Genomic DNA, 26520 nt, shown 5'->3' with positions numbered 1-26520 from the left:
GCACTTTGAAGGTCCTAAGAGCACATGCAATTCAAATTTCATTTTTATGATATACATGCATAAATGCATGTTATGCTAAATATTTTTACTGAGAAAGGGGCATGCAGGCATAACATTTTAAATTATTTTGACAACCCAACTTGCTTGTTAGCAGTCTCTGAATGAAGTGTCTTAATTAATGAGTATATCAAGCTCATAATAGAAAAGATTTTAATATTATCATAATTAAAATCTCCTCTGTGGGAAAGTTTTCTTAATACTACACCCCCCCCCCCCCCCGCACAAAAAAAGGAAAAAAGATACTGAGCTAACGAGACACAAAATATAACTTGAATTGTGCTCACCAAAGTAAGGCTAATATTCCCATTTACTAATTCATAAAGATTCTAAAACATAGAAAATAAAATGTTAACTGCTCATGGTCCTGCTGATCATGCTTAAAAACCAGTGTTTCAGGAATGGAGAGATGGGTCAGCTGCTCTTCCAGAGGTCCTGAGTTCAATTCCCAGGAACTACATGGTGGCTCACAACCATCTATAGTGGGATCTGATGCCCTCTTCGGGCATAAAGGCATACATGCAGATAGAGAGCACTCATATACATAAAATAAATAAATAAATCCTTAAAAATAACACACAGCAAAACATTCTTTTCAAAAGAAAAAAAAAAACAAAACAGGGCTGGGCGGCGGTGACGCACGCCTTTAATCACAGCACTCAGGAGGCAGAGCCAGGTGGATCTCTGTGAGTTCGAGGTCAGCCTGGTCTACAAGACAGGCTCCAAAACTACACAGAGAAACCCTGTCTCAACAAAACAAAACAAACACACAAACAACAAAATCTAATTATAGATAAAGTAGAAGCCAGTCTATAAGTTCCACGTCTGTGTCACGGTGCCTGGACAGTCTGGCCAATCTGTCTATACTATCTTCTCCTCTTACCACAGATTACCTATGCAAATTCTAGTGTGCCTGCGAGATAATTTATAAAGATTTTACTCAGTATCTCTCTCTAAAACATAAAGATAATCTCAAGATTCATGGTATTATTACAGCTAAAAGGCAGAAGTAACAAATGTTTCAATCTCCCATATTCAGAGTGTTAGATTTCCATTTGGGAGACACTGCCGGTCACAATAATAACTTCCTATCACACAGTCAATTAATGCATCACTGACGGTAGAGAATAGTAACACACAGTTACCACAGACAGGGAAGCTTGGTGATAAGCCAGGGTCAATCATTAGCCTTGTCTACCACAAAAATCTAATGTCATTAAGATGAGCAGGATATTACCATGTCTTTACCATCATTTCTGGCTGTCAAAATCAGAGTTTAACGTACAAATGCCATAGGTGTAAATATCCACCCCATCACACTAACTATTCTTGAGTGAGTCATGAGCATGATTCCATATCCCACACTCGGATTATTTCCTTATTTCTCATTTTGAGAGCGAACCACCTTTTAAACTTCACTCACCTGTAAAAAGATGAGAACAGGCTTTTTTGAGCTTGTTGGCTTGATCAAATAACTTCCTAGAACTTTTATTGGATGTTGGACTCAACCTTTGTCTTATGGTTTTAACACCTTGTTTGGAATCCAGGTTGAAGAAAATCACGATTGGGAACCACTGAGTATAATTGAGCAGGTCCACAGCTTTGGGAGTCACATCAAGGAGGGCATGCTTGTCCTGTTTCAAGTGGAGAAAGGATGGGACATGGTGGCATAAAACAACATCATCAAGGGGTTTGTTTTCCCAGGTAAAGGCTGTGTCGGATACAATGTATATATTTAAATCTTTCTTGGGGAGGGGCAGAGTCTCACGGTGTAGCTCTGGCTGGAAGTCACTTTGTAGACCAGGCTAGCCTTGAATTCAGAAATCTGCTCCTTCTGCCGGGATTAAAGGCATGCACCACCATGCCCTGGCCTATATATTTAAATTAAAAAGCCAAAAATATTTCTTTCCATGTTATGTCCACTTCCATACTATCAAATACAACTTTTTCCCCCCATGGTTTTTCAAGACAGGGTTTCTCTGTATGGCCTTGGCTGTCTTGGAACTGGCTCTGTAGACCAGGCTGGCCTCAAACTCACAGAGATCTACCTGCCTCTGCCTCCTGAGTGCTGGGATTAAAGGCGTGTGCCACCACCACTTCCTGGCTGAGATAAAATTTCTTATAGAATGGCTGGAGAATCCTCCTAGACCATGGCTTCATCCTCCAGTTTCTCTTGAGATCAACAGCAAGTAAAAAAACAGTATAAGAGAACAGTATAAGGTTCTAAGTGGGAATGCGGGGACAGGCCACATTTGTACGAGTTTTATTGGAGTATATTTTCATGTTTGGCCTATTTTGGTTTGGGTTACTGCTGTTTATCTCCTTATAAATTAAATTATCACAGATATAAATGTGAAGAAAAATTACCTGTGTGTATATACATACATACATATGTGTACACACACACACACACACACACACACACACACACACACACAGTGATGGTATCTCCATGGTTTCAGGGAACTCTGCCACAGAATAGCATCTGGCTTACATAGTGAAAAGGCTCGAATTTACATAAGCTTTTATCATTAGCATTTTTTTAATGACTCCTTTTTATTTTTATGTGCATTGGTGTTTTGATTGCATGTATGTCTGTGTGAGGGTGTTGGATCCCCTGGAACTGGAGTTATAGACAGTTGTGAGCTGCCATGTGGGTGCTGGGAATCAAACCCCCGTCCTCTGGAAGAGTAGCCAGTGCTTCTTAACCTCTGAGCCATCTCTCCAGCCCCTCGTTAGTATTTTATTAAAATGCATATTCTATTCCAAACCACAATCCAGTTCTCTGACAACATGGGCTTCTGATGAGTTTTCTCACCTGCTCAATAATCTGCCGCACAGTGTTCAACCGAACCACGCCACTGGATTTCTCAGATCCTGCGTCTTTGGGTTCAGTTTCTGCAGAAGAAGAGGGCTAAGTAATACTGGTGGGAAACAGTGACAACCAAACCCCCAACTTAACACCAGCACTGTGGGACGGACACCTGACACAAGCCATTCCTCATGGCATGCAGTGCGATGGGATCACACCGCTCGCTGAACTGCCACTGTGTGTGTGTGTTCTCGTATATGTGTACACACAGCCAAGTGTACACATGTGTGTAAGTGCTTGTGTGCATGTGTTTTACACATCAAACACCAGGGTTTCACTCATACGAGGCAAGCGCATACCACTGAGCTACAACCCCAGCACTATTAAATGGAAATCTAACCATGAGGAAATTGCTACGTCAACTAACAGTGAGTATTTATGCTCCAATTGGCGTGTATTCTCCAAGTATCAACATCCCAAGAAACTCTTTGAAAGGACGGATCTAGAAATATAAAAGTCCTAAATATCAACTATAACGGGATGAGCCTGAATTTAAAAAAAAAAAGAAAAGAAAAGAAAAGAAAATGTTTGGGACCAGAAATGCTACCCAATTTTGTTAATATGCATAATTAAAATACCTGAAAAAAAGAGACCCACATCTACATATCAGACTCACTCATGGTTTAGCCCAGCACGGTAGTATATTCCTGTTATACCAGCACTTGGGGGATGGAGGCAGGGAGATCAGAAATGCAAGGTCATCCTCAGCTACACAGTAAATCTAGGGACAGCCTGGGCTATCTGAGGGACCCTGCTCAAAAAAAAAAAAAAAAAAAAAAAAATTCATTTCTATCATCCCTGTCTCATACACATAGCCTGAAGATAATTTTATGGAGCATTTTTAGTGCATCTGCATTTAGATACTGATCATTCTTACATACATAAGAGCAAGTGTGCAATTTTCCACTGATGCTATCATGTTGATGCACAGAAAGTTTCAGTTTTTGGAATACTTCCGACTAGCAATGTGCAAACTATAGCATTAATATTAAATCTCTTTGTTAGTGAGGGGATGATGGTATTGTCGTTGTGTAAAATACTCCCGCTGTGAGGAGACTCATGTGGACACTCAAGGATAAAGCCTCATAACTCCACAATTAAGACACAGAACCGGCTGAGTAGACAATTTCAAACGGGGGAAGAATGTGTGTCTGCCTTTGGGCAGGTGGTGGAGAGAAAGTATATCTGACAACATGACACAGTGACTCCAGGCACAGTGGGTGGATAGCCGCCATTCTTCCAACTTTGGTGTACCAGAAACCTTTCAAAATAAACACTCTGGGAGCAAGACACCACGAACTGACTTACTTGCGGTTTGAAACAAGTTGGGTAGCTCAGTCGCCAGCCTTTCCATTGCTATATCTGCTATGGGGCCGAATAAGACCACAGGTCTCTTGAAGCCAGCTGAAAGGAAAGCAGAAAGCCTAGAGACATGTCCCCATGATTCCAGTGTCCCGATGAGAGGCGAATGTACTGTCTACACTTCTGCAAACCTAGCAAAAGGAACCGAGTTCTCCCACCCTGACCTGGACTCCAGTTTCTTCCCGAAATAGCGGCCTTCACTACCCTCCCCACAGAGCAGAGTTCAATAGAAATGTCACTTGTCATTCTCTTGTGCTTCACATCCCCACTCAGTGGACAATGTACAAATACTCGAGTGTCAGGATTAAAACTGTTTTCTACATTTGGAGAGTTTGCCTCCATTGAGGAACCGAAACCTCCCCCGGCTCCTTGATGACCATGACTCCGTCCCCACATCCTTGGTGTGACATAGGTGAAGTTGGAACGTGATGGTTACAGCTGCCCTGGAGGAAGCAGCTCGGAGCTCAGCAGATCTCTTCCAGGCCCAGGTAGCTGCCTCACCTTCCCTCAGCAGAACCTTCTCGTAGGCCGGGAACTTGGTGCTGACTGACACAGCAGCCGTCAGGTCTTCCCGGCTCTTCCGGATGTTCTTCTTGACCCCGGATCTCTGGCCACGTGTCCTCCAGAAGTCTGCTCTGTCCCCAGTGGTCTCTCTCTGGGCATTCTGGACACTAGCCATTTGCTCAGCTCTGAAGGAAGAAGCCAGGAGAAGTCATTCTCCACAGCACGTGGACAGGTGACTATCAAGACCTAGCCAGGATCACGTAAGAGCCCAGGGCTGACCGAGACTGATGATGGAGACAATGGAAGGGACTGAGGCAAGAATAGGCAGTGTATAAGCTTCACTGTCAACCTGACTAGATTTAGAATCACTATGGAAACACACCTGTGGGTCAATCTATGAGGTATTTCTAGAAAGGGAAAAACCACCCTGAATAGATAACACCTTCCCATGGGCTGGGGTCCAAACTGAATATAAGGAAGAAAACAAGCTGGAGACCAGCATGTCTCTGTCTCTCTGTCTCTCTCTCTCTCTCTGTCTCTCTCTCTGTCTCTCTCCGGTATTTTGTCATACCAATGAGAGAAATCCAACAAAGTCTCTGAACAGTACAGTACAGAACATGCCATGTTTGGCTCATATGGTATGTAACATGAATGCATGTAGTAAACAGATCACCTTTCTTAAGTTTACACTGCCACCCACCAGCAAGTGTTTCCCAGGGTGTGCCAGCCTCCTAAGGATGGAGACCAGGCATGCAGGGGGCGCTATGGCCACACGGTGTTTCCCATAAGCAAGGCAGCAGGAAATCCTCAAATAAACCAAGTGCAATAACCAAGCCTGAGGTGCTCGAGATTCCAGAGGTGCCAGCTCTGTCCCCATAACAACTGATGATGGCAGATGATGACGTCACATGGGATTTCCTTCAGGGCAGTTCTGTTGCCTTTTGATAGAAAAGGGACTGAAAGATATGTTTAGGGAAGTATGGTCTTAGTCACCTGCTCTTGTTAGGTATTAAGCCTTTCTCCAGCTCATTTCCGATCCTCACAGCCAGCCAGTGGCCCAGCTTGCCATCATACAGCGTGTCTACCACTCGGAAGACCTCGCCCCTGGTGAAGGCCAGGCTCTGTGGGGTTTCCTTCTCACATTCAAAGTGGCTTCTTATGAAAAACGAATCTCCTCTGCCACAAGCCAGGATGTCTCTGTACACTGGAAAACAAAAGCACTGTTGGCTGTGCTGGGCTGAACTGAAGATCATTCCCGAGTCACCCTCATCCCAGTCCCTCCATCCCCAGGCCATGGGCCTGTGGGAATCAGGCTCCAACAGGAGGAGGAAGAATCATTAACCTCCCAAAGTGCTGTGATGGGAGATTTTATGTGTCAACCTGACAGTGTATGGGTGTGCCCAGACAACTGATTAAACATTATCCTAGGCCTTTCTGAGAGGACATGGTGGTTGATGGGGGAATGAAATTAACACTCAAATGCAGCGGTTCTCAACATGTGGGTTGTGACCCCTTTGAGGGTGGCCTATCAGATATCCTGCATATCAGAGATTTACATTATGACTTATAACAGCAGCAAAATTACAGTTATGAAGTCACAAAATGAAATCATTTTATGGTTGGGGTCACCACAGCATAAGGAACTGTATGAAAGGGTCGCAGTCTAGGAAGGTTGAGAACCACTGTTCAAATACGTAGATTGAGTAAAGCAAACTGTTCTTCCTCATAAGGATGGGGCCCCACCCAGTTGAGAGCCTGAGTAGAATATTCTGTCAAATCAGAGGGAGTTACTCTTCCCACCCCTGGCCTTCCAGCTGGGACATTTGCTTTGCTCCTACCTTTCGACTGTATCTACACCATCAATTCTCCTAGAAGTTAGTTAGGCTTTCAGCCTAAAACCAAAACTGAGTCTTTGATTCTTCTTTGATTCTGCTAGGTCTGCCACTTGCTAGCTCACCCTGCCCAACATGAGGCAACCTCACCAACCTGCACATTCACACCCACCAAGTCCATAACAATGTGTCTTTATCTCTTATTGATTCTGTTTCTCTAAGGACCCCTTACTAATATAGTTGCTCACTGATCTCTTGACACAAACAGGAAGGGACTATTCTTGTCCCCCACTTTACAGGAGAGGACCTGGAAAGGTGAAGCAACTTGCGAGACTGGGGAGAGTTAAAGGGAGCCACTGTCACCCATTGTATGGAGACGCTATAACAATTCCATCCTAACTGAGGATGCGCCATTGTTCAGAAAAGCCGTTTAACTCCAAACGACACACAAGCAAAATTATTTCAGGAGATGGAGGGAAAACATTTGCCATTCAAAATTAATAGCACCCAAATTTTCTCCATACACCTGTTGAGCCAATGTTGCTTATTCTGGTCCAAGACACCTCGTTCTTCCTTCGCACTTCCCTCAAAGAAAACAGATGGTCAAACCTGCTCACCGTCTGCTCGGCTCTGAGCCAAAATGGTCACAGTTTCACCTTTGGGGATTTCTAAAAGGTAGAGAACCGCATCTTCCCGAACTAGCCCTCTGAAGTCCTGTGTGTTCACCTGGACAGAAGCAAAGAGCAGAAATAACAAATGAGTAAGGGGGGCAGGTTATAGTAAGGTTTTGATGGGGCTGGGGAAATACCTCAGTGCTCAAGTACTTGCTTAGCATGTGCAAAGCTCTAGGATTAATCCCTAGCAGTACTAAAAATTTTAAATGGTAACTCCTAAGTTTCTGTTGGTTTCCACTGGGGCCTGCCCAGGGCAAAAGCAGGATGTAGCTGGGCGGTAGTGGCGCACGCCTTTAATCCCAGCACTCGGGAGGCAGAGGCAGGCGGATCTCTGTGAGTTCGAGGCCAGCCTGGTCTACCAAGTGAGTTCCAGGAAAGGCGCAAAGCTACACAGAAAAACCCTGTCTCGGGGGAAAAAAAAAAAGCAGGATGTACACAAATCTATACTGTTGTACAGTTGCCACTCAGTCCTCCAGCCTAGGGGGATTTCGATTGGCCTGGACTATATGAGTACTGTTCTACCTTTCTTCTTCGGTACTCTGCAAACCACCACATCTGCTAAGTCTACAAACCAAGAATCTGTCACTGAGTTGGACAGTGGCAGCACATGCCTTTAATCCTAGCACTTGAGAGACAGAGGCAGGCAGATCTCTGTGAGTTTGAGGCCTGATCTACAAAGTGAGTTTCAGGACAGCCAGGGCTACAAAGAGAAACCCTGTCTCAAAAAAAAAGAAAAGAAAAAAAAAAAGAAAATGTCACTGAACTGATTAGAATTTCGTGTCATTCTGTCTGTCTCCCTTTCTTCAAAGTACCCCAAAAAGGTGATCAGAAAGGTACAATATTAAAGTAATAAACAGATAACTATAATCAATATTGAATGGTGGGGTCTGTGATAAACAGATCTGGCACCGCACTTTTTAAAAATTAACTCAAGTAAAATCTTGAATGCACATTCACAGATCAATCCAATCTTTCTCCTGTAACTCCAATCATTTAAAAACCATCTAACACTAGAAATGCTGACGCATAACTGTAATCCTAGTGAGGCAGGATGGTTATGAGTTCAAGGTCAGTGGAATTCTGTCTCAAAAGAAAAGCAAAAGAAATGTTTGACATGTGTTCATGAAACACAATGCATTAGTCTTACATGGAAGACCACTGGCCCCTGTATCATTAAGCTGCTGGCCTATACGCCCTATGGCAAGCAGTCCACAACATTTATCCCACTACGATTGAAGGGGAACACTACAAAAAGATGCTGTAAGATAACATTGAAGCCAGTAAGTCGTTTTGATTTGCATTTCTCTGACGGCTATGGATGTTGAACATTTGGAAAAAAAATGTCTTGTCCATCTGTATTTCTTCATTTGAAGATTCTATCTTCATACCCCAAGGTATAAAGATTACTTTATGTTGTAAGAGTGCTTTGCCTGTATCTATCTCTCTGTACTACGTGTGTGCCTGGTGCCCAAGGAAGGAGAGAAGTGACTCCCAAAAGGTGTCCTCTGACCTCCACATGTATGACAGGCACAAGCCTGTCATGTCCTGACCCCCCACCACACACACACACACACACACACACACACACACACACACACACACACGAATAAGATGTAGTTCTTAAAAATCCATGTATTTTAACAACAAACAACCATCACTACCCCACCTCCTGCAAACGTGTTCCGGTTTTCTTTTTGTCTTTTCCATCCTGTAACAGTTTTTGAAATACCAGGCACACCACATAAATAACAAAGAGGCAGTTAAACCAAGCAGGAAAAGAAATAAATAAAAGCAGTCATATTTCTGTTGTCTGTAAGACCTGTGTTCAGCTGAAGTACAGCACACTGTACATGTCAGGGCTTACCTACTGAAGGCAGAGCCATTCTTAAAAACCTACCACCACTCCCAACAACGACAACAAAAAATGGCCAGGCTATGCACACAGTTCCCTTCAGACCTTCAGGCTGACCAAGGAGTGTGGAACACAGTCAAGTGCTTCTGAACTTCAAGGTCAGACTGTGCAGTCCTTTCCAACAGACAAATATCGTCTTTCATTATCTGAGAGCAGTGTGCAGGGCCGGGCTGGGTGTGCTGGGAGCCTGGGGAGGATTCGGTATCAGTTTCAGCTCACCGTGCTTGTAGCTGCCTCTGCTTAGCTCGGGGAACTCACTCTTCCTCAGCCTTTTACAGAAAAGAAAGAGATCTTGTAGTCAGCTGCAGTGACGATCAAGGCCACTTGCTGTCTGGCCTCTATGGAGGACTACCGCAAAGAAGTCAGGACCCACCAGTCTCTCCCTGGTCACCATGGCGATGCCAGGAAACAAAACTTTCTAGAAAAGCTCTGAGTATGGACACAATTCTCCTTGTCTTTAACAGTGTTTTATACAGAAACTGGGAGTCTGAAGCCCTAGATGAATTCTCTACTTCTCTTCACAGAAATTCACACAATTGTCCACAAGACAAATGTATTTTATTCTTCAACTTTAATAAGCAAAGCTCTAAACCTCTAGCTTCCCAGTAGCAGGAAACTTGTTTTCTCTTCATTAGCATATGCACCAAATACAAATTAGCATGTGCTGGCATTTGAAAAGATTTTCATCAATAGCATGGGAGGCTGGGGGTGAAGGGATGTCCTATGTTGCCTTGAGGTTCACTCAGGTAATCTTCTAGGACCCTTCCTGGAGCCAAAGAAAGTCCTAGACTTTTTGCAAGGTCTGGCAACGCTCACTCTAGAGGTGCGATCTGAATCACCTCAGCTGAGTGCAGAGGAAGGGTATGCCCTTGTGTCCTGAAGCCTGACTCTCTGAGTGATTCTGCAACTTCTCCCCTCTCCCTTGGGCCTAGAAGTGCTCACCAGACCCCCAGTTAATGACATGTGGGTTTTCCATCAAAGTCTCTGTGTGTGTGCACATAGAAATAGAAAGAAATGTGAGTTCGAGGCCAGCTTGGTCTACAGAGCCAGTTCCAGGATAATCAGGGCTATACAGAGAAACCCTGTCTCAAAAAAACAAAACAAAACAAAACAAAACAAAACAAAACAAACAACAACAAAAAAGGAAGAAAGAATCCCAATGATGGCTCCCCAGCATGCCAAACTATTACAGCAACCAGGAAAGCATTCTTCTCAGAACTCTGTCATCGCTGAAAAAACGTCAAGCAAAGCAACTTGCCAAGGGTCTGGTAGAAGGCAGGCTTCCCTACCTTCAGAATCTGGTCTCCTTCTTGCAGGCCCTCCTGCTCCGCGGAGGTGCCCTCCTGAATGCCAGCGACAAATATCCCGACGTCATTCCCGCCAGCCAGCCGGAGGCCCACGCTCTCTCCCTTCTTGAACCTCACCATTTTGGTGTTCGGGCTGCCGTAGGTTTGATTTCAGAAAGAAAAGATACCATTTAACATGGAGGACTCACATCAAGATATTAAAGATGTAACTATTTTCTAGCTCAGAGGGGATATCACAGTTTACAAAAGTTCCCTCTCAATTTTCTCATTGTCCTATCATTTTATATCCCTGGCACCATATGCAAGTTTATATATTATAAGTTTTTCGATTGAAAAACTAAGTAAATGAGAGGTATTCTTTTTGGAATGACTTTCAAATTGGTAACAAAGGTAATAGCCCTTGGTAACTAAAATGTACTAAGTTGAATAATTGAATTTATTTCACCTAAGGTTCTGAAAAAATAGATGAAATTTAGGAATGTCTATCAGCCCACAAAGGAGCAAAAATACAGAATTTACCACATGAGCTCATCTAAGATGAGAGGATGGAACTGGCAGTTGACTCCAGCTACCTGATAGGAGGATGTCCTCCCAAGTCTACTCCATCAAACATTCAGTCAAATGTAGACAGATTCAAGGAAGCTGGTCCTAACCCGACAGCGGCTGTCTAGACAACATCACCCCTTCTCCCTCCCCAGCACACCCCTGCAGCCTCTTTGGGAACACTGCAGTTGGAGCTGCTTCTCCTGTTCGGGAGTTAAGCATCTGGCCAAAGCAAATACTCAGAAAAACATTCAGGAGAAGTAGACGGGTAAGTAAACAGATACCAAAGCCACAGACTTCACCCAATCCCAAATTCTGCTCCTCTCATAAATGATTCCTCTTTCTTACGAACATCGGGAATAAGAGTTGACAAAAGGCGGCTGAGGAGATGCAAACTCTGCATCTGGGGTAGGGCAGGAAGAAACACCACTGCTGTGGATTTCAGCTAGGCAGATCGGCCAAGAGGAAGGAGAGTGGATGGGGAGAGAAGAGTAATGGAAGTGCATACCCATAGATTGCCTCGTCTTCAGGACTAGGACGAAGGAAAGTTCTTGGGGCTGCTCTGGGTTGAGGAACTGTGAATTTAAAGATTTTATCCCGTTTTATTTTACACATACGAGAGATTTTTTTCTTCACATACATATATATGAGCCATGTGAATGCCTAGTGTGGAGGCCAGAAGAGGGCATCAGATCCCCCAAAACTAGAGTTTCAGAGGGTTGTGAGCTACCATAAGGATGACGGAAAACTCTTAACCTTCAAGCCATCTCTCCCGTCCCCGGGCACTGTGGATTTTAAAAAAGTTTAGTGTGGACTGAAGGTGTGGAGCTGAAGTGTGTAGCTTTGCCACACATGCATAAGGCTGTGGATTCAAGCCCCATACCATGAAAACAAAACAAGACAAAACCCTTTTTCCTTATCATCCAGACCTGCAGGAGATTCTTTCTTAACACAAAGAGAGCAAAATCCACAGGCTTCAAGTGTGTCTTATGCTTCAAGTGTGTCTTATGCCACGCGTGCACTATCCCATCAAACAACAGCGCACACCTTTCCCTGCTCACTAGTCCACTCCCATTCCCAAGGGCTTCCCCTTTCTTAAGCTGTCTTCATTTTTATTTCTTTAAAAAAAAAAGAGGAAGACTTAAAGATGAAGCTTAACTTTAAGACATTAGCCGTCATCACGGTTTCTGAAATTCAGAGAAAAAAAAACCACCCAAAACACAAGGTACACACGCACATGGCAGCACCCTTTACGGCCTGAGAACAAGACCATGTTTGCCCACATAGGAATGCTTATGTACCCAGAGCTCCGATGATAATTTCAGAGCGGTAAGAAGGAGTAGGGTGATGACGCTGGGTTTGTGGACAGGGGCAAGAGGACTATAACTCAAATTTGTCAAAATGTGACCAGTTCCAATGATAGTAAAAAGGGTACCTCCCACATGAAAAGAAAAATAAAGAGGCCCTCTTCTACTTTACAAATTTTAAAAATAATTTTGCTTTCTTTCATCCACATTCTGGAAATATCAAGCACATATTTCTGAACTCAATTCTTCAAAGCAGTGGTACTGGGTGCATATGCTTAGCATGAACCAGCTTGTTTGTGTATCACACACACACACACACACACACACACACACACACACACACACACACACGAATGACCTTAAAACCTTACCTGGGGTTTCTTCCTGGTACCTGGGCTCCTTGTTGGCCTCGGCAACACCTGCAGCTGTGATGTCCCCCATCGATTTAAATGGAGTGGGTGTGGCACCCATCCTGGACAGTCTGCCTGAGGTTTCCTCTCTTGAACTGAAACACATACCATGATCATTGTTGCTGGGGGCTTTTTCTACTCTTTTTTGGGGGCCTGCCACCCAGCTCCCAAATAAATCACACACGGAGGCTTATTCTTAATTATAAACGCCCGGCCTTAGCTCACTTGTTTCTTGCCAGCTTTTCTTTTTTTTTTTTTTTTTTTTGGTTTTTCGAGACAGGGTTTCTCTGTGTAGCTTTGCGCCTTTCCTGGAACTCACTTGGTAGCCCAGGCTGGCCTCGAACTCACAGAGATCCGCCTGGCTCTGCCTCCCGAGTGCTGGGATTAAAGGCGTGCGCCACCACCGCCCGGCCTCTTGCCAGCTTTTCTTAACTAAAATTATCCCATCTATCTTTTGCCTCTGGGCTTTTCCCATTCTCTTACTTCTGTAAATCTTACTCTTACTCCACGGCTTGCTGTGTAGCTGGGTGGCTGCCCCTGGAGTCCTCCTCCTCCTCTGGCTACTTCTCGTTCTTTTCACTATTCCACCTCTTTTTTTCTTCTTCCAGACTTCTCCCTCTATATCTTCTCTCTGCCTGCCAGCCCCACATATCCTTTCTCCTGCCTTGCTACTGGCCAGTTCTTTATTAGACCATCAGGTGTTTTACACAGGCACGGTAACACAGCTTCACATATTAAACATATTAAACAAATGTAACATAAACCAAAGTAACACACCTTAAAATAATATTCTACTACAGATCATGTCTCGTTAGATAACACATGTACAATACACACTCGAGTGCATTCACCAGTGACCAAGAGAAACGGAAGACCACACTGCCTTACCTCGGCCTCTCCTTCAGCTTCTCGCTGGAGGAGTGAAAATCCTGATCGGAATACTGCTGGCGCTTCTCCTCTGGAGAGAAAGATCGGTTGGACTCTATTTCTGAGATATCTGGTTTCAAAATAAGAAAAGTCCTTTTCAGTAAAATACATACATACCCAAAATTATACTAGTCTCTGAGCAGGAAGCATGAGGGAAGGCCATCAGTTTAGCAGGTTTTTGTTTTTTACTAAACGACAAAAAGAAAACTTGCTAATTTCACAGAGAGACATTATCTAATTCAGACGGTACACTTCTCTCGTCCCACTTTGCTTTCAGAGCTGTTTTAAGGGGCCCACAATCCAGCTACAGTGTAGCGTCCCTCTGCATCTACTGTAGAAATTGGTTCCTGAACCATTTCCCCAACCAAACTTGGCAGATGATTAAGTCCCTTGTGTAAGATGCCAAACGTTAGCATGCAGCCTTATCCATATTCTCTGCCTATTTCATCTACAATCCATAACATCCTGTAAATGCCGTATTAACAGTGGTACACTGTACTGTTGATAGAACAACAAGAAAAAGAAACCTTAACTTTCTAGACTCTTTTCCTCACATATTTTCAACCCATGATCGCTTGAATCCGAGGTTAGAGAAACCGCAATTGCCAAGCAAACCAATGCACCTCACAATTTAGTGTATATTCAAAGCATTTAGGGATCTTGCTGGAATCAAGCTCCCTGACACCAACTCTGTACAGAGGATCCCATGATGAACAGTAAGGAAATAAACTGTAAACTACTACAGTTGGCTGCCATGATCTCTTTGCTTGCCTGTACTATATTCAGCCCAGATGAACTGATTAGACTTCTGATATACCGGAAATGAAATTAACTTTCAAAACCAAGCATGTTGTTCACACTAGCAATCTCAGGGAAACACTTTTACCTGCTGAGTCATCTCGCCAGCCCACAATGCTATTTTCACCCTGTAGTCTGAACAAGGGGCCGGTAGAAAAGCCAACTGGGTCTGGGATGGAATCACGCCCTAGAGAGCATGCACATGGAGGCCTTCTCCTGAGCTACATCCCCAGTCTGGAAGTCTTACAAGAAGCCATCTTCTAGTTGACATTGCTTTTAGGCTATGCCTGTGAGGGAGTATTAGCAACCCTTTTCCTGCACTCCTCATCATGTGACTTTCCTAAAACATCCCTGGAAGGGAAGGCAGCAATCTTCACTCTGCAATTTGAAGACTCCACACCTTCCCTGACAAGGAAGGAACTCTCAGGGCAGGTCCCTACAGTTGCAGTGTTTATTAGTATTAAAAGGGCAGTTACTGTACTTGATTCCTTCTTTTGCAAGGAACGTGAGAAACTGGAATAAATGCATTTATCCAAGTTTAAAACAGTGACAACAAGCAGGACCAGGGGCATATGTTAGCAAGCAACATATACCGTAATACTGAGCCGTTTTGACTGATCGTTTAGTAATGTCTACATGTTTCACACCACCTTCGAAAGGTGGAAATATTAACAGCCTTGTTTTCCTTAAGCAGAGTTGGAATTTATGAAGAGATTTTAACACAGATTTTAAGCACTAGAGTTAAGAGAAAGAATAAGCTCAGAAAGAAAGGAAGACACACCCAGGAGCATGGGTTTCTCTTGCTGTTTGATTTTTTCTTTCTTTCTTTTATTTATTTTTTTCCTCTTGGTTTTTCGAGACAGGGTTTCTCTGTGTAGCTTTGCACCTTTCCTGGAATTCGCTCTGTAGCCCAGGAGGGCCTCGAACTCACAGAGATCTGCCTGCCTCTGCCTCCCGATGCTGGGATTAAAGGCGTGTGCCACCACTGCCGCCACCACCACCATCACCGCTCAGCCTTTTCTTTCTTTCTTTGAGGCTGGTCTGGAACTTGCTAGGTAAACCAGTCTGGCCATGGCTCTGCCTCCTGAGAGAGGGATTAAAGGCACTACCATGCCTGGCTTCTGTCATTTTTAAAGCACAAAAGTCTACATTTGACTAGTGTCTGCATGAACACTTGGCATATTGTGATCTGTTACTAGTAAGTTCTGTTCTCAGTGGCCTAATGAAGAGGCCTTCACAAGTGTGCCAGAATTTCCTACTAGAAATCTACTTTCAAATAAACAAACTAACTAAAAATCAAGAATACCTCTCTTTTTTAATCAAAGTTTAATTCAAAGTTTAAATGCGGCCTTCTTTGCCCCTCCAGCCCAGGGCTGCCTTCAGGCGTGGCCCTCCTGACACCCAGAAGGCACACAGGCCCCCTTCTTACCTTCTACTTCCGAGTCGCTGTCATTGAGGGAGGGGACGTTGATGAGGGTCTGCCTGCTGTCTCGCAGCACCACAAGCTGCAGTTTCCCCCTAGATTTTTCTATTAGCTTCCGAGCATCCGTTAAAGACATATTCTCAGTAACGGTCCCATTGATCTGTGTATATGAAGAACGGCCATGTTATTCATACGCAGAACAACCACCATTCACATCTACGTTTAAAAAAAAAAAAAAAAAAAAAAAAAAAAAACACCTATTCCCCTTTACAGAACTGGAAAGAATTTGCTGAGATACTCAAAGCAGGCTTCAGGATGACTGAATGAAAACAAATTATCCTTTAAATGAAATATGACCGCACACGCCCCCGAGCAGGCACAAAAGAGTCAGAGTACAGTTAGTTTACTCTGTTCATCCACTTAACTTCCAATTCAAGACAACAGCTCGGTTTACAGCTGTAACATGCTTCCTGATTGGAGAGGTTTTAAAAACCTCCCAAGCATTCAGCAAGCACAGATCAGTGGTTCCCAGGCTCACCTTCCCTTGGTACAGGATCCTAAACTTTAAATCCACAGGGAGAAGGAGAAAGAGCTCCTTAAGGTTTTTCTCTTGGTTATTAAATTAGTATAGCCTCTAAGGCTGGTTTTTCCTTTTCCTTTTTAAACTGCTTTTTGGGGGTGGGTTCGAGAGGGAGCAGGGCTCCCGAGCTACATCCCTAGTGTCTCGGTTTATTTTTGTTCTTTGGACAAAGACCACCTCATCACACTGCTCTCCCTGTCTCTCCCCTACTCCTGGCCACTGAGAAGAAGATAGTCCGTCCGTGGTGTGGATGTGGGAGCGCAGACTAGAATGCATGCAGGCACACGCGGCTCCCCAACCTTGGCTTCTCACCTTGAGAATTATATCCCCCTCGTGAAGGTTGCCATCTTTGGTTGCCAGTCCTGTTCTGGTCATTTCCTTGATGAAGATCTGACTCCCCAGCCGGAGACCATACTCTAGAAGACAGACAGGGAACACACACACTCTCGAACTTGTTCCGAAAACTTAAGGCTGCCTTGGAAGACTATTTCAAGCAGTTATGAAAATTTAATTTTTATATAGGATACTCTGTTAAACTGGCCTGGAATCTTTAAGAGGGAAATAGAGTGTGTGTGTGGGGGGCCTGGAATCTTTAAGAGGGAGAGTGTGGAGGGGAGGGGGGAGAGCCTAGAATCTTTAAGAGGGGGAGAGAGAGTGGGGAGGGAGGGAAGGCGGGGGAGGGAGAATGGATTGGAGGCAGACAAGAAGTGGATAAAGAGAAGTAGAAAATAAAAAAAATAATAATAAAGCAGGAGAAATGAATACAATGTTGCAAAATGTTAGCAACTGGTCAAACTCTAACTGGTGAAGGCTGTGTGGATGCCTGATGTAGGGGGGAACACTTTTCAAGTAAAAGGCTGGTGACACCAATCTGCTCCATCCATCTTAGCAGGAAATTGTGCTGGCCCAAGAAGCTGGGGACAGAGTGTATGTCATCGGTGACACTTCACACTGCCCAGGTCTGTAAGCTGGGGCAGAGCCATCCCGGAAGCATTGTCCTAACAGTCCACAGCACTTTGAACTGTACTCAAAAGAAAACCACCACCACATCTAGGAGGGAGGCACACTTTTCAGTATTTTAAGTGTTCTACAGCCTATTCTGACGCTATTAGCTAAGCCTCTAAAAAGACACATTCTAATGGTGAACTATAGTGACTTTGAAAGGCATCCCAAGCAAGCTTGAGAGCAAATACATTCAATTTGTTAAGTTATTACTAGTGTTCTGACTCAAAACTGCATGCTTACAAACAGTAGCTTTTTTCAAGAAAATTTTTTACTATATAGGGAAAGTACCTTCTTGTGATCCCAAAAGAAGTCATTTTAAAATCGGTTTTAATAAACTACAGGAAGCTTATTAGCATTTGATCTTATTACAAAGACACAAAGTGATTTGTTGTATAATCCTCAGTGGTACGGTACAGGTGAACATCTAATATTTGTAAGACACTAGGTTCATCTGTAGCATCCCCACACACAACAACTATAAAGAAGTACTGAGGTGCACTCCACACCCTCCTAGGGATACCACATCTCTCCTATGGATGACAAAGCCCCACTGGTTAGATCGACAGCCCCAGGACAGAGCACTGAGAAAGTCTAACTTTTCTTACCTATAAACACTTCACCTAGCCGCCTAGAAGCTTAATAATGCTCTTATTGCAACACAGGAGTGTCTGCAAATAGTTTCATGGGCATCTGTATGAACAGGTGTCTGGTGACAGGAGCTGGTGGCATTCCTTCTTAATCGATAGTAACTCCTGCCTACTGGGTTTCCTAGAAGATTCCTTTTCATGTAACCTTAGCCAGAAACAGCTGAGTTACAAGGTAATCTTAGCAATTTTTTTTTCTTTTAAAAAGTGGAATCATGGGCTGGAGAGAAGGCTTAGCAGTTAAGAGCATTTGCTACTCCTGCAGAGGACCCAGGTTCAGTTTCTAGCACCCATATGCTGACTCACAATCATCTGTAATTCCAGTTCCAGGGGATCTGATGCCCTCTTCTGACCTCCTTAGGCACCAAGCATGCATGTGGTACACACACTCACATGCAGGCAAAACAGTCATACATAAAATAAAAATAAATCTTTAAAAAATGTAGAACTGGGGCCAGTGGAATGGCTCAGTGAATAAAGGTGACTGCTAAGGGGAGTTCAGTCCCTGAAATCCATACAGTAGGAGAGGAATAGACTCTCATGGGGTTGTCCTTGGAGCTCCATGCAAACATTGTTGTACACATGCTCCTCCCATCAATAAAATTATACAAAGTATTTTTTAAGTGGAGGGGCTGGAGAGATGGCTAAGAGGGTAAGAACACTGACTGCTCTTCCAGAGGATCCAGGTTCAATTCCCAGCACCTACATGGCAGCTCACAGCTATCCATCCCTCGAGTTTTATTTTTATACATTCAAACAAACACTCATACACATAAAATACAAATAAATGAAATAATTTTAGCCAGGCGGTGGTGGCACACGCCTTTAATCCCAGCACTCAGGAGGCAGAGGCAGGCGGATCTATGTAGCCCAGCCTGGGATACCAAGTGAGTTCCAGGAAAGGCGCAAAGTTACACAGAGAAACCCTGTCTCGAAAAAAAAAAAAAAAAAAAAAAAAAAAAAAAAAAAAAAAAGTGGAATCAGGTGAGAACACTTGTCTGGCATACACTAGGCCCTGGGTTTGATCTTCATCACTACCAAAAGTTGTTTAAACAATTTCCAAGTTTGGGGAATAAAATGCTTAAAAGGAAAACACCCCATCAGGAGAGGAACACAATCCCTTTATTTCTGCACTTAATTAAGACCAAGATGGCCTGGGCAGTCTCATTGGACAATGCCTTTATTTTATTTAAAGATTTGCTTTTTAAGATTTATTTTTATTTCTGTGTGTGCATGTGCACGAGTGTGTGCGGATGTGCATGTATATCACATGTGTGGGCTCCTCTGGAGGCCAGAAGAGAGCATCAGAATCCTTGGAGCTGGAGTTACAGGCAGTTGTAAGCACCCTGGCATGGGTGCTGGAAACCAAACTCTGGCCCTCTGGAAGAACATGAAGCACTCTTAAGCACTGAGTCATCTCAATGCTAGCCCAACAGTATAGTCTAAAATTATGCATCATAATTCATTAATGGGTCTGACTTGAGTTAATGAAGTCCTAACAGTATTTTAAAATTTCAATGCAATGGAAACTCTCAGTACATCACACAGAATAAGTAATATTCCATGAGGTTTCTGTTTAAGTGTTTTATATGTAGGTATATGGGAGCTAATCTTGCATGTCAACTTGACTGTATCTGGAATCAACTAAAACCGAAGTTGCTGGGCACACCAGTGAGGGATTTTTCTTACTAGGCCTGTTTGAGGTAGAAAGACCCGCCTAAAGCTGGGCTTCATCTTCTAGTAGCAGCCCACATAAGAGGACAGGAAAGAAGGAAGCCTTTCCATTGTGCCTGCTTGCCCTCACTCTCCCTGTTCATTTTCGCCTGTTGCTACAGCCAGATTCCAGTGTAGACTGAACACTTCCTAGACTCCAGCACCAGACTATGACTGCTGACAGATGTCCCATCTCATGGACTGAACAACTACCGGATTCTTGGCCTTTCTGTCAGAGACAGCATTGTCAGACCACCGGACCACAGCCATAACCACTGTAAGAAATTCCCTATATATATGTGTGTGAGTATACACACAGACACAGTGACGCACAGACATACACACACACAGTGACACACAGACATACTGACACAGTCACACACACACACACACACACACGCACGCACGCACGCACGCACGCACGCACGCACGCACTCTCACTCATTCTATCGGCTCTGTCCCTTTAGAGAGCCCTGACTAATTCCAGGTACCCCCACGCTTGCATGGCATGTGTGGTTGTTCCTATGGCAGGAGGGCATAAAAGAAGAGACAAGGGTGAAAACGGGGCAAGAGGAGGAAAGGACTGAATAGCAACGCCCCTCAGAATGGATCAGACCTCTTGGAAGGAGGTCCCTGCCTGGCGCTCACTCTCAAAACATCTCTGGCCTCCATCTTTCAACCTGGATCCATCTTGGAGACCCGTGAAGGGCCATCCCCTTACACATAGCTATAAAGATTCTGCGAAATCTTCATGCTTCCAAAGTTGCTGACAGGAATGCCCCTCTCCTCAGCAATGGTGCCACCCCAGCTTACACAGGCCCCGTGCTCCAGGTACCCCACTACTGGCCTTTCATTACTCCAGTTATTTTCAGTAGGAAAAACTCAGGAACAGACTCATCTAAAATCCCCTCAGAAACGCAAACCTCAAGCTACAGACCGAATCCTCCGCCTTGCATTCACCGTTCTCTTCCTAGAACAGTGAGAGAACCCACGAGACAAAAGTTATGTTGTAAGAAAATTCATAAGTAGGAAGACAAGACCCAAGACTGGAAACGGCTCAACTCCTGTGCATCTCCTCCCTTCAGATCGGCTAAGTGGGAGTTCCGGCTTCCCTACTTCCTGTGTTTCAGAGTCCTCCTTTATGAGCAGTACTAACAGCTTCACTGCACAGAATTAAATGAATCCTGGATGGGATTAAGTGTGCCCACGTCTCCAGGAATGCAGTGTGGGGCCAGCAGACTAAGCCAGAGCCAGCCTCCACATACATACGGAAGCCCCTGACCTGTAACACAGGAATGAGGCCTCCTACCACCAAGGTCTTTGGGGGGATTAACTAAGACTATTTACTCAACAACACCCCTGGCCTAGAATAGAACGCCCATCTAGATGAGCTGGGGTACAACCTTCTACTTTGTGTTTCTCACCCAGAGAAGTGCCAGGCTCACCAGCTGAGCCTATTCACACACAGACCCTATAGTTTCTGGTTCCCAGGGCAGGTGAGAGGCTGAGAATCTTCAATGTAACAAGTGTACGGGTGAGCTACTTCTCTGAAGCAAAGCCATTGAGACACCCGCGTCCAGATCAGTGGACTTGTCTGCATCTCATCTCCTTACCACAGAACAAGGACCCAAGCAAGAGTAACGCCCCCATAATGTGGCTCTGAGAAATAAATGAGCCCCCAGGTTATCTGCCGGTTCAGGCTGATGCCGAACACCAGCAGGTGCTGGGCGAGCGCCAAGGTGATGTTGGCAGCATTGCTTGTATTCCCACATCACGTATGCCTACCTTCATTTGCTTTGCTTTTGGTGAGAAGGACCCCGATGGGCCTGTCTGGATCATGCTTGTGCTCCTGCCGGGACCTAGGCTCAGGACTGGGGCTCCGGGAACGTAGGTGTTCGCGGCTGTGACTGCGCTCATAGCGGCGCTCCGGCTGGGCTCTGTGGTCATACGATGAGCTGTAGCCTCCCTCATAGTCGGGCTCATAGGATTGGTGATAGGTGCGCTCATAGTCTCGGTCGTAGTCCCTGTCGATGCTGCGGCCACGGCTGTGGTCCCGGGGCACAAAATCGCGGTCCAGGCCACGTTCCAGACTCCGGCCACGGCTGCGCTCCCGGCTGCGCCCGTAGTCTTCGTGGTCCAGGCCACGTTCCAGGCTCCGGCCACGGCTGCGCTCCCGCTCCCGGCTCTGCGTGCGCTGCTGGGGGCGCCCCCTCTCCCTGCTGTCGTCCCAGCTGTGGCTGAGTATATCGTGGCTGCTGTGCCGGCTCCTCTCGCTGTAGCCGCTGCGGAAACTTCTGCCATCAAATTCATCTATCACCTCAAAACCTCGGTCATCATGACTGAGAGGGGGGCTGCCCTGCAGCGGGGCCACCTGAACCTTCCGGGGCCTCTTGACCACCTGTCCAGACAAACAGAGTAGATGCAGGACAGAGCAAACAGAGAGAACTGGGGGGGGTGGGGGTGGGGGGGGTGGCAGTGGCCCTGGTTCCAGCTTCAATGAAACTTTCCCTCTCTAGACTCTGTGTGTGGGAGGGAGTGGGCGGGTCATATATATAAACAAAAAACCTACACCCCTTAAACATCTGTATTCCTGCCAACCCTCCCAGCCCCAAGGTTCCTATCTGGAACCAAGGACAATAAAAAAAAACCTCACGAAGTTAGAATAAGATAGGAAAGCGACTGCAGCTGTAGTGTAGTGCTTTGGAATACTCCTGACCAAGTGTGAAAAGCCCCAAAGGCTTGGGTCAGTTCATCAAAGTCAAACGAAAACCCAGGAAGTGAGACGTTTTGTATATAATTGCAGACACTCCTGCACTTGGTACAGGAAGAGCAGGGGAAGAGGTACCCCTTCTAGACAAAACAGGCCTGCAGAGACAATCAATTACAGTGAGTGCACTTATCCCAGGCCATCTGGAGACACGGACTGGGTATTAGACGGCTCTGCAGCCACTGCTTTCCTTAGACTTGTTAACGGGATGGCCCTATTCCTGGGAGATGCGTGTGGCAGTCATTAAGTAGGATGCTTGCCACCTTCCTCAGGAGGGGAACTCAGACACAGCTTCACTACACCTGAAACATCAACCTAGAAAAATATCAAAGCTCCAAGAAGTAAGCTGGCGCTAGGGCAGGTAACTGTCCAATGGTCATTTTCTTTAGGAATAGAAAACAAACATTCTTAAATTAAAATCAGGTTCTCTGCAATAACAATATGGGCTCTTAACCACAGAGCCATCTCTCCAGCCCTTCTTTATGTTCCAATAAACAAAAAATATTTTTAACTTTTTAAAAGATTTTTAAATTTACAGTTTATGTGTTAAGGACATTTGGTTTGCATGTATAGATGTACCACGTGACATCACGGGACATAAAATGTCTGAGATCTTCCCTAAGGATGTTTGGCTTGGATGTATAGGTGTGCACCACGTGACATCACGGGACTTACAATGGCAGCGATCTTCCCACTTTTCCTAAGCTGCTGAACTGCAAAGGAATGGAGCACGTCCTCCATGGGGGTGCCATTGACCATGACCACCCTGTCATTTTCTCTGTAAACAAGAAATAAACATCAGTCATAAAAACTCGTGCTGAGACATCTTGAACCCCTGACAGAGGACAGAAGCAGTAAACGAGCCCCAAAAGCTTATTAAGGCCCCCCAGTGTGTGGCGGCTCCCAAGTCAGGCCAACCTGGTCTGAGCTCTTCAGAGGTAAGGAACCAGAAGCCATACATTCAGCTTCTGGTGGTTTACTAAGAACCACCATGTATGTGTAAAAGACCTGTCTGGACCACAGGGTCGCACCAGAAGGCACCCAGTCATGAGGCAGTCTAGAAGACAAGAAGAATTCAACGACAGTCCTATGTGCTGAAGTACACAGCGAGCTGCAAAGAGCCCACATGGACGTCTCTGAAATAGGCACACATTCATCTGTGTTAGAGGGAAAGAGGGTGAAACTTGCCTCAGAGTCTTTTTTTTTTTTTTTTGAGAAGAGTCTCATGTAGCCCAAGTTGGCCTTGAATTCACTATTTAGCAAACCAAGGCCTTAAACTACTGATCCTTCTGTGTCTGGCTCCATCTCCCGAATGCTTAGATTATAAATGAGCACAATCGGGCCTGGTTTCTTCTTCCTCAGCTTCTTGTTTGTTTGTCTGTTTGAAAACAGTGTTTCTCTATGTAGCCCTGGCTGCCCTGGAACTCACTCTGTAGACTAGGCTGGCCTCAAACTCACAGAGACCCACCTGCCTCTGCCTGGTGCAGCGATTAAAGGCGTGAACCACCACCACCCGGCTTCCCTCAGTTCTTAAAGAAACTTTAAGAACACAAAAGCCTATCACTTAGGCTCATCCAAAGTTATTTTAAAATTTCATATTACTCTAAATAAAAGACTAACTTTTAATATGATATGACTACCAACTAATAGGATGGGAGCACAGAGATTTTTAAATCTAACACAATTCAACTTTTGAATGATCTGGCCAATGTAGCCACATCGTTATCTCCAGATTCTTTCCTGGCAGGATGCAGGGTCCATCTTTTAAAGTGGAGTTACCTTTTCAGAACAGAAGGCTGGCAGGTAGAGAACTTGAGTTTACACGTCATGAATTTTTCCGCTGTTAAATTCTGTTGGGGGGTTGCTAGTTGGGTTTTTACTTGGGGGGGAGGGACTGCTAAAGATTAATCCAAGGCCTTATCTAGGCTAAGTGCTCTTCTACTGAGACACATTCCTAACATCTTAATTAAATTTCAAAACATATATTTAAAAAAACTCTTGGAAGACGTTGAGAAACGTGAAACTGAGGTCGTCAATTTTGTCAAATTGGCTGGGCTGACAAGCACCGAGATTAGCAAAGCTCACTCTAGGTGTGTTTGTGGGGATGTTTTCAAGAGAATTAAGGGGGCAGACCCACCCTGAAGGTGGGTGACCCCATTCATGTGCTTGAGGAAATACAGGAGAAAGCCAGGAAGGGCAGGCATTGTCTCCCCCCTCCCCCCTCTGCTTCCCGGCCACCACGTTGTTAGCTCTCCTGTTCTACCACAGTCTCCCAACCACGACAGATAAAACCTCTGAAAAGGTGAGCCAAAATAAATAAGTGCTTCCCTTAGGTTATTTTCTCAACTCTTTTGTTACAGTGACATAAGCTGCACGTTCAGAAAGGGTTCCCAAGGACTGAGGACGCAGCTCAGTTGGTATGCTTCTCTAGCACGGATGGAGCCCCGGGTCCAGCCCCCAGCACTGCATAAACTGGGTGTGCATACAAACCCAGCACGCAGGAAGTGGAGAATCAGAATTCAGAGTCATCCTTATCTGTGTGGGGAATTGGAGGCCAGTCTAGGCTTCAGACACTACCATCAAAATAAAGGAGGGAGCCAGGCAGTGGTGGCACATGCCTTTAATCCCAGCACTGGGGAGGCAGAGGCAGGTGGATCTCTGTGAGTTCGAGGCCAGCCTGGTCTCCGAAGTGAGTTCCAGGAAAGGCACAAAGCTACACAGAGAAACCCTGTCTTGAAAAACCAAAAAAAAAAAAAAAAAAAGGGGGGGGGGGGCACAGAAAAGCTAAAAGGTTTCCTAAACCTACAAGTGAGCATTCTAACTGCCCTCCTATGGGGTGGGAGGGTCGACACACAGGATTTCCCTCTTGCCTCCAAGTCTGGATGGTCCCCAAAGTTTGGTGACTGTTAAAACGTAATGTATTAGCGGTGATCCTAACCCTCTCTTAAAAGTCTTCAGATGTAATATAAAAGTACACTAAAAAGTACACAACCATCATTCACACCCTGTCTAGTGCCAACCTGCAGGGCTGGCAGGGGGCTGGGGAGGGGGTGAGGGCACTTACTGAAGCAAGCCATCAGCGGGTCCACCTGGGAGCACATCGGAAATGACAATGGACGTTTCCCCGTTTTCAAAGTGGGGGTTGTCTCTACCTCCCGACACTGCGATTCCAAATCCTCTTTTGGAATCCTGTTCATCAGAATTAGGAGAGAAGAAAAACAATGAAAAAATCCTTCCATAAGTGGTTTTCAGGATTTATTACAAGCACTCAATAAAATAAAGGTCAAATCAATAACCAGAGACAGCTCGGGGACAGATGGGCTGGCAGAAACAAATGACAAACCAAACAGAGCCACACTGTGGTCAGCTGACAGGTTCCTAAAGGGAAACCGCTTATCTGCAGGGAGCAGCCTGGCGGGAGGCGGAAAAGATTGACAGCCCAGGCTGACATTATCACCAGAGGCAGGAGAAGGAAGGCTGTCTTCTGTCTAAACAGGAATGTACTGTCCTAACGCCAGGTAGACCTGTTCACAGGATCGTTTGACCTGAGCTGGAACAATGTCAATAAAAATTGACTCTGTGAAAAATGTATTTTAAGTGTATCTTTAGCTGAAAGTGGCGCATGCCTGTAATTCCAGCACTTGGGAGGTGGAGGCAACAGCGTCAGGAATCCAAGGCTAGCCACGACAGCATGGCAAATTGGGAGGCTAGCCTGGACTACATGAGACCCTTACTCAAAAAACAAACAATAGCACAACGGTATAATCTTTAAATTCAAGTTGGAAAAGGTAGCAAATGCATTTTCATCCAGGGTAAAAAGAACTGCATGGCCTTTAAAAATAAAACCTAAACAGAAAGCTGCTATTATGGGGCTGGGGTCTGC

The 26520-nt window shown here is 45.0% G+C and overlaps 1 protein-coding gene across 2 annotated transcripts in view; it reads right to left on the bottom strand.

Moving 5' to 3' along the window:
- Tjp2 (tight junction protein 2) overlaps positions 1–26520 on the bottom strand; it is a 47048-nt gene that overhangs the window by 11400 nt on the left and 9128 nt on the right. For both annotated transcript variants that reach the window (XM_059259563.1, XM_059259559.1), the window contains exons 3-17: positions 25702–25826; positions 23313–23415; positions 21656–22268; positions 16821–16924; positions 15935–16088; positions 13669–13777; positions 12742–12875; positions 11572–11638; positions 10503–10653; positions 7245–7353; positions 5789–5999; positions 4793–4980; positions 4238–4333; positions 2876–2955; positions 1481–1691 (exon numbers count right to left, since the gene is read on the bottom strand). In XM_059259563.1, the coding sequence (XP_059115546.1) occupies positions 1481–1691; positions 2876–2955; positions 4238–4333; positions 4793–4980; positions 5789–5999; positions 7245–7353; positions 10503–10653; positions 11572–11638; positions 12742–12875; positions 13669–13777; positions 15935–16088; positions 16821–16924; positions 21656–22268; positions 23313–23415; positions 25702–25826 (2455 nt within the window). The remainder of the gene's footprint in view (positions 1–1480; positions 1692–2875; positions 2956–4237; positions 4334–4792; positions 4981–5788; positions 6000–7244; positions 7354–10502; positions 10654–11571; positions 11639–12741; positions 12876–13668; positions 13778–15934; positions 16089–16820; positions 16925–21655; positions 22269–23312; positions 23416–25701; positions 25827–26520) is intronic.

This window comes from Peromyscus eremicus, chromosome 1 (genome assembly GCF_949786415.1).
Source record: "Peromyscus eremicus chromosome 1, PerEre_H2_v1, whole genome shotgun sequence".
NCBI lineage: Eukaryota > Metazoa > Chordata > Mammalia > Rodentia > Cricetidae > Peromyscus > Peromyscus eremicus.
The sequence above is the reverse complement of the archived record's forward strand: the minus strand, read 5'-3'. Positions and strand labels throughout refer to the sequence as shown.